Source organism: Castanea sativa, chromosome 7, assembly GCF_040712315.1.
Source record: "Castanea sativa cultivar Marrone di Chiusa Pesio chromosome 7, ASM4071231v1".
Classification (NCBI taxonomy): domain Eukaryota; kingdom Viridiplantae; phylum Streptophyta; class Magnoliopsida; order Fagales; family Fagaceae; genus Castanea; species Castanea sativa.
The window spans coordinates 32353055-32361446 of record NC_134019.1 but is presented as its reverse complement, the minus strand read 5'-3'; the positions used below and the strand labels follow the sequence as shown (position 1 = coordinate 32361446).

Sequence of the window (8392 nt, the reverse complement as noted above, 5' to 3'; positions counted from 1 at the left end):
AAGATTAATGGTTATATCATCAATTAATTATTTAAATTGCAAGTTTTTGTAATATAAAATTATGCATAAAAATAAGTTTATGGATCATATAGTAAATAACATCCTATTAACACAAAATTTGACATGTATGTTAAGAGCAAGCGACATCACAATTTGTCAAATAAAAAATTTTAAAATATTTGTGTAGGTTACAACAGTCATTACGTGTCTAAATTATTATGGCCAAAATTTGGCTACATGGTTTTCACTCAACATCTTTTTCTTAGATGTGATTTGACAAATCCACCATTAGATTACATTTTATTCTTATATCTTTCATACTTGCAAAATTTTTAGAAAATTAAATATTAATAGCTATTTCATCAATCAATCATTTAAATTGCAAGTTTTTATAGCATAAAATCATGCATAAAAAATAAGTTTATAGATCATATAATACATAACATCCGATTGACACAAAATATAACTTGTGTGGTAAGAGCATAAGTAACATGAAATCCAATTATTAGATTTTCAAAATATGTAACCATACTAATTTTTTTTAACGAAAATTGTAGCCTTAAACTATTACCAAGCTTATAACCAAATTTTGTCCAATTATTATTACTATTGATTTTTAAATAAGGAGTAGGGTGTTATTAAGATTTCCTAACAATATAGGGAGTTAAATAGTAAGTACAAAATTTGAAAAATTATAGGGAGTAGAAAGAAAACGTGGGCAAGAGACAAAGGGTATCTGAAAAAAAAAAAGAAAAAAGGTTCGTATACCGTATACGGCTTACGTTAGCAGGTCAGATAAAAAGTAAAAAACACACCAGCAGCAGAAAGTAAACAAAACAACAACTACTGGGCCTCCTTCAATAAACTGTTGAACTACCGAGGTGTTTGAAATTTTGGCAGATTCCAGAGAAGTCTATAAATACTAAGTACCCAGCCACGCTTGGTAGGGGTTCTTTCATTGTTCCATTCACACACACGCTCTCTCTCTCTCTCTTTCTATATCTTGTTCCCCACTAGGCCAGAGAAGAGTCTGGAAAGAAACAGTAAGAGAGAGAGATATGGGTAGGCCAAGGTGTTTTCTGGACATAAGCATAGGAGGAGAGCAAGAAGGGAGGATTGTTGTGGAGCTTTACAACGATGTGGTGCCCAAAACTGTTGAGAACTTCAGAGCTCTCTGCACTGGTGAGAAAGGCATTGGTCCCAACACTGGCGTCCCACTTCATTACAAGGTCTTCTTTATCTTTCTTTCTTCACACTCAAACAATATATATATATCTATGTGCATGATGTATGTATGTGTGTATTTATGTATATAACCAACTGGGTATTCTTGATCATGGACGAAAGTGAAGAAAATAGTAGTTGATCATGGACTAAAAACTGATGCTTTAATGGGTTTTTGTTTGCTGGTGAATTTATTTAAGGCTATTTGTGACTATATGTATGTTTTTTATATTAAAAAAAAGGTATATACGTATGTGTTTCATATGAATGTTTATGTATCTGTGTTTTCTTATTTGGTATACATCTAAAGTATGTATTTGGGTTTTCTTTTTTTGGTCAAGCAAATCAGTAAATGTTTCTTTTTGATAAATTGATACATGCACTTGGGCTAAACTGAGCTTTCTGGTTAGTGATGAAATGACGGGGTTGTCCTGTGTGATTGAGAAAGATGGTGATGGATGTTCTGGTTGGTAGCTGGTACTTTCACAGTTGATTGTGAGGGCGTTTGTGTCTGTACATCTTCGTGTTCTATAGTAATGATGAAAAAGTCGGTATTTCTTTTGTCCTTGAAAAGACGCTGATGCCCTTGATAATAATTTAAGTACATTATTCTTTAGCTTCTGTAGAAAGATGTGATTCGATTTTGCTTTTGTTTATGATGATTTCTCACAAATTTTAATGCACAAATGTACTCTGAATTTCTGATTTCATTCTTGGTTTTGAATCATTATTAACTCTTTTTTGGATGGGAGGAGCTTGTGTCCCGTGTTCAGTTCCAATTAACACGTTGGGATACAACATGGACACGTGTTAGTGGATTTGGCCGCTGGACACAAGCCGAATCCTTTTGAATGGATGGTGTAAATTTTTGGAAATAATGAAACTTCTTTTCAACTATGGTACATACCCGGGAAATTTTTTTTTTGAACCATTTCTAACTATAGTTGAGAGAAACAAGTCTTGGCCTTCCATAACACAAGCAATTATCAACATATGAGGAATGACTGACTGTTTGTTGCAATGTGCTGTGATTGCTCTAAGCTTGATTTTGTGTGTAAAAATTGTGAAATAATGGATGTGATTGAATAAGGCCCAGGCAAATAATAACTAAATTTTAGGCTGGTTGTCTATAGCTTTTCACATTCCTGGTCTTAATATGCACTGGTGATATTCAATAAGTTTCATGCTTAATATGCACTAGTGATATTTAATATGGGCTAGACTTACCGTGTGTTTTGGATGGACTGTTGAACTGTGGAAAGGAATGGAGTTGTTTGGATTAATTAACATTGGTCGGAATGTTTTGTTCCCCTCAATAACTGTGGGGAATTTTTTATGGACGTTCTTGAAAACATAAAATTTTCAATGAAATATTAAGAACTGTAGTAGTGAAATTATATATTTCTTTCAAATTTCCACTCCATCTTTAATAAACTCCTAAATGCCTTAAAAAAACTCATTCCTTTTTAATTTATCCTTCCAAATCTTTCTATTTCCTTTATAAAATCCCAAACATATTGTTAGTTTGTAGAGAGATGGGTTGGGTCATGGAAGGTACTAGGTATCATAAATTAACATCATGCCTAGCCAACAAGAAAAAAAAATCAAGAAAAGAGTCCCCATTTTTCTAGTTTAGTTTCTTCTGGTTAAGAAGTGTGGGCAATATAATAGTTAATATGGGGAGTTAGAGCTTCTTATTGTTGACATTCACTAGAAAAATGACCTTATTATCTTCCCTTCCAAACTGCTAAATATATTTCTATGGCTGATTGTATTTGTCTTTGGAAGAGCTCAGTGATGCTTATCTTAATTGGTTTTCAATATATGAAAACTGTCATTTCAGGGAAGCTGCTTTCATCGTGTTATTAAAAGCTTTATGATACAAGGTGGAGATATCTCTGCCGGTGATGGTACGGGTGGAGAATCTATCTATGGCTTGAAATTTGAAGATGAGAATTTTGAACTAAAGCATGAAAGGAAAGGAATGTTATCTATGGCTAACACTGGTCCTAACACAAACGGGTCTCAGTTTTTCATCACAACAACTCGCACTTCTCATATGGATGGAAAACATGTTGTGTTTGGGAAGGTAGCTAAAGGAATGGGAGTGGTGCGATCAATTGAGCATGTTACAGCTGATGATGGAGATTATCCTACTGCCCATGTTGTGATTGTGGATTGCGGAGAAATTCCTGAGGGGGAGGACGATGGAATATGTAATTTTTTCAAAGATGGTGATACTTATCCTGATTGGCCAGCTGACCTTGATGATAGTCCTAATGAGCTCTACTGGTGGATGAATGCTGTTGATTCTGTTAAGTCTTTTGGGAATGAACATTACAAGGTAATGTTTATAATGGTTGCATTTCAGGTGCTCATGAGCCCTAGGCCCCTAGCTCAAATGACACTTCCTCCCCTCACAACTGTGGGTGGAGGGTAGGGTCATATGTTCCTGAAACCCCATGTGCATGTGTAATTCACTAATCAAACAATATTGCAGGTTAATTTTTTTTAACCTGACATATACTTTAGAGAAATTTTTAGTTGAAATATAAATCCTTAGGGTGGGAAAGAAATTTGGTGAAAGAAGTTTTTATTTGTGGTGTTCAGTGGATTCATTTCTTTTACTTATTTATTTTTTCTTTTTAAAAAGGGGGTGGGGGAAGGTGTTTAAAATCTTTTCGGTATTTACAACACATTAATAATTCCCATGTGCAGAAACAAGACTATAAGATGGCTCTTAAAAAGTATCGGAAGGCTTTACGCTATCTGGATGTGTGCTGGGAGAAAGATGGGATTGATGAAGGTGAGCTATCACTTTTGTCAAATTGTTTATTTGTGCCTTGATGATGTTGTGAAAATGTTAGCAATTCCCCATGCCTCTGTTCTAATTTTATGCTTTATTTCTTGGGACTGCAGAGAAGAGTTCATGTTTGAGAAAGGCAAAGTCGCAAGTCTTCACTAACAGCTCCGTAAGTCATTCCTTTTACCATTTGATTGTTTTTACATATGATTGAGCACCTTACTGTAAATTGAAATGAATAGTAGACCCAAAATGAGCAGTGGAAATATTTGTCAAAATAATAATATCTACCTATGCCTATTTAACCTGGGCCAATATTGTACATGAATTCCTGCTGATTTGTAGAAAAAGATATTATAGCTAAGGACGAGCTTCTTCACTTTTCCTCTGTTTCTATACATTACTGAGATGTAAATAAAGAGCTTTAAGAAGGGAGAGAATATTTTAAAGGATATGTTGGAAAAGACCAGCAAACTGTACACTGTTGGAGCTATTGATGGTTGTGTCTCAATCCTTTATTTCAAAGCATCATGTACAAAAAGTTGTCAGAGAGAGAAGAAGTCGATATAAGTTTCTGCTTTTTAATGATATGAATTTGGTGGGTTAGCATCTAGACGTACGTGTGCACATGAATATTTTTATGTACGTTTATTAGGGATGGTAATTTATCCCCACCCCGCTTAACTCGCCCCTCCCCACTTTGCCCCGCGTGGGTTTTTCTCGCCCTGCAAAGGTGGTGGGGCAGGGATAGGACAAGATATTAGCCCCGCACCACGGGGCAGGGATGGGTTTAAAATTTTTAAACCCACCCCGCCCCTCCCTGTCCCCCCAGCTCTCGTTGCTAAGGGTTATAATTGTAAATTTTTCATACCCTAAAACCCTACTATTTTAACAAACATATCAATATTGACTTATTTTATTCTACCTAATGTGGTCCTTTGTTATGTGTTATACTATGAGTTTTTATTTTTTTATTTTTTAATGATTGTCTTGTTAAATGGTTAGATATATTATTTAATTTTTTCTAAAAATTGATTTGATTTGATAGGATAAATTTAGTTGTAATTTCAAGTATATTTTTATTAATGAAATAGGTTTCATTAAAAAGATTGTACTAGTTGTAGGGCAAATTAACAAAAAGTAGAGTTTTACGGGGTATGACGGGGCTTTGTGGGGCCCCAAGGGGCGGGATGGGGTGAGAAAGTTTTCTTTGTCATGCGGGGCGGGACGGGACGGGACGGGACGGGGATGGGGATGGGGCAAGACAAAATCATGGGGGCGGGGACGAAGACCCCATCCTTCGGCCCCGTCCCACCCCGCCTCATTGCCATTCCTAAATTGTCTATTAAACATCTAGACACTTATTATGCGGTAAATTTTTTAAAAGCCTTTTAACTTTTTCTTTAGAAGATATATCTCAATGTCCGATCTTGTTAGTATATTTCCTGTAATCCATTCTCTGTTAAAGTCCCATATATTATATAATTTCTCCTCTTTGTTTTCAATTTCAAAGCTGCTTTTGACTACTTACAAGTTGATGCTATGTGTTGCTCTAGGCTTGTAAGTTGAAGTTAGGGGATCTGAAAGGAGCATTGCTAGACACAGAATTTGCAATGCGTGATGGAGATAACAATGTGAAAGCTTTGTTCCGCCAGGGTCAGGTTTGTATCTTCCTTCAGTGTAAGGACTTACATCATTAAAAGGACGGGGACTTTTAATTATATTTGGTCTGAGCCTGTCATGTATGTCTGTTCAGATGCTTATTCTATGCTTTTACCTCTGTAAATCTCAAGCTTAGCGCCTTCCTTTTCTGCCTTGTTTCCTCATTTGAAAGTTTTATTTTTGTTCACGAGTTTATAAATTTGTTCTTAAATGTGTCTTTTTATCATTTCTGTCTATAAGCATTTGAAATGCCTTTACAATGCGTCATTTTAGCAGTAGAAGTACTTGATTTCCGATATCTTCTGTCTGCTTGGCTGACCACAATTTTTTTAGGATTGCCCAAGTTTTCCCTAATTTCATTTTTTACCCTCCGTTCTTCCTGGATGATATCTCTTCACAAATATGTTGCATCTTTTTATTATTCTAATTGAATTATCCTCCTGATCTACCAGGCATATATGGCACTTAATGACATTGATGCTGCTGTTGAAAGCTTCAAGAAGGCATTGGATTTGGAGCCAAATGATGGTCTGTGATAATTCAGAATTCATTGTACTTTTTTTTCTTGTCGGACATTGTAATCATCATACTTGATGATTACTACATTTAGAAGTTTGTCTCTGGATATTTAGTCAAGGGAGTGTTTGTTTAGAGGTGAAATAGAGTGGATGAAAAACTTTTGAGAGAAAATGGGCCAGACATTTTCCACTCAGGTTCACACAAAACTTTTCTCTCTGAAATGGAGAGAAAAGAGGGATGAAAATGCCTGTTGTGTGTAAAATACAAATTTACCCCAACCTTTTTTGCTCTCACTTACCTCCACTTAACCCAATAACTCTCATCAATCTTCATTCTTCTGCTCCTCTTTATTCTAGACTCTTCATAGATTTTGTTGAATAGTATTTGCATTGCCCACTACTTGCGTTGAATAGTACTATATATATATATTATATAATATAGTATATATATTAGATTAGATTATATATCTTTTGATTAAAAGATTATATTATATATAATAACAAAGAAAAATAATATAAATGTGTGATGTATTAATTTTTATATTATTTAATGAGTATAAATAAATTTATTTCTTACCTATCATGTAATAAGGGCATAAGAGTCAATTTATATAAATTACATTTTTTATCCTCCCACTTTTCTCTTTAACCAAATAGAAGAGTTTTCCATCCTCCCACTTCTCCCCTCCTTCCAACCAAACACACACAAGAGAAAACTAAATTTTTTCTATCCTCTCACTTTTTCATCCTATCACTTTTCCATCCTCCCACTAATTTTCTATCTTCCCATTTTTCCACTCCTCCAACCAAACGGACTCTAAGTGCTTTATAGATTAGCACATATATTTTTTTATATTGTTTGTAAAATAAAATTTAAACTGTCGGTTGAACATTCTGGATATTACATTTGAATATCTTTGTGAATTTGATCCAAGTAAGTCTCAAACATAAGGTTGTGATTTGTGAAAGGGGGTATTATGTTTGGATTTTGTGAATATTTACTAATTGTTCAATATTTAAGATAAATAGATAGTAAAATTACATATGTTTTCTTCTGAAAGCCTATTTGTAATTGTTGTTTTTCTCAGCTGGAATAAAGAAAGAGTTTGCTGCTGCTAAGAAGAAGGTTAGTACATTAAAGCAAGCTATAAGCTATATGTTTGGACAGGGAATAACTCGTTTTAGTGGGGTTAATTTGTGGTGTTTTTTTTTTTTTTTTTTTTTTTTTTTTTTTCTGAATCATTGGAATGAGATTCTGAATGTTAAATAACTGTTGCAGATTTCTATTAGACGCGATCTGGAGAGGAAGGCATACGGCAAGATGTTCCAATAGCAGATTGGCATTCAATTGGTATGTTAAAAGCCTATTGGAATTATTCTTTTATTATTTGATGTTATGACTGGCAACAAGGATTTTTGTGACATAGGCTGCATGCAATTGAATGGATAAAAGCTTCTTTTTTTCGTGTTATTTTTTAACTTCACATTTAGCTGGCCCGCCTTTAGGTGCTACTTGTATGTCTTTGTACTTCTTCCTAATGAACTTGATCCTTTCTTTTCAGGTTCTTCCAGGGAGCCAATGAAAATAACCAAATCTCTCACACCAATACAATTGTACAAAATTGAGAACTGAACCAATTCATAGATTTTTCTTGTCAGTAGTGCAGCCATATTATAGAACAGGCCTGCACTGATGAATTGTTCACTAAATGGAAATTTAACCTGAAGATTTCTGTATGCATAAAACATTGGACAAAGTTTACAGGCCTGACTTGAGATGCTTTTTTGGGTGGTTCTGTTTGCCCTATCAACTTTTCATGCAAACATATTTATCATTGGCTTTTTAGACCTTTTGTCCCTCCCTGCCTGTCTAATGTGTTTTTGCTGCTGCTGCTTTTCTCTTCGTTCCATCAAATCTATGGTGTTCTGCTCGAACTTATTAATGCTACATTCCCAGTCTGAAAAAAAGAAGAAAAAGACATGTCAAATGTGTTTTGGGGGTTGGATTCGTTGGCTGGCAGTATGACGCACTAAAGGCCAAGTATTTTGGGAAAATAGTAAGCAAAAAGATGATTCATACATATAGTATATTTTCTTTCTACCATTCGTTTAAAAAAAAAAAAACAAAAAAACAAATGTCTTAAGGACACGAATTAAGAGATTTTATAAATATTGTTTATTTTGA

At 34.4% G+C, this 8392-nt stretch overlaps 1 protein-coding gene across 1 annotated transcript; it reads left to right on the top strand.

Annotated features, from left to right (window-relative positions):
• The first annotated feature begins 925 nt into the window (after positions 1-925).
• Positions 926-8074, top strand: LOC142643399 (peptidyl-prolyl cis-trans isomerase CYP40). Its single transcript, XM_075818012.1, has 9 exons — positions 926-1229; positions 3068-3568; positions 3943-4030; positions 4144-4196; positions 5584-5688; positions 6142-6217; positions 7296-7333; positions 7487-7558; positions 7770-8074. The coding sequence occupies exons 1-8, from the start codon at positions 1059-1061 to the stop codon at positions 7538-7540; spliced, it is 1086 nt and encodes a 361-aa protein (XP_075674127.1). The 5' UTR covers positions 926-1058; the 3' UTR covers positions 7541-7558; positions 7770-8074.
• Positions 8075-8392: the final 318 nt, after the last annotated feature.

What these genes read in the sequence shown, in the direction of transcription:
- LOC142643399 (XM_075818012.1), top strand. Translation starts at nt 1,059, where the DNA reads ATGGGTAGGCCAAGGTGTTTTCTGGACATAAGCATAGGAGGAGAGCAA. An exon ending in TTGGGAATGAACATTACAAG is followed by an intron (nt 3,569 to 3,942) that starts GTAATGTTTATA and finishes TCCCATGTGCAG; the next exon opens with AAACAAGACTATAAGATGGC. An exon ending in TTGCTGCTGCTAAGAAGAAG is followed by an intron (nt 7,334 to 7,486) that starts GTTAGTACATTA and finishes TAACTGTTGCAG; the next exon opens with ATTTCTATTAGACGCGATCT.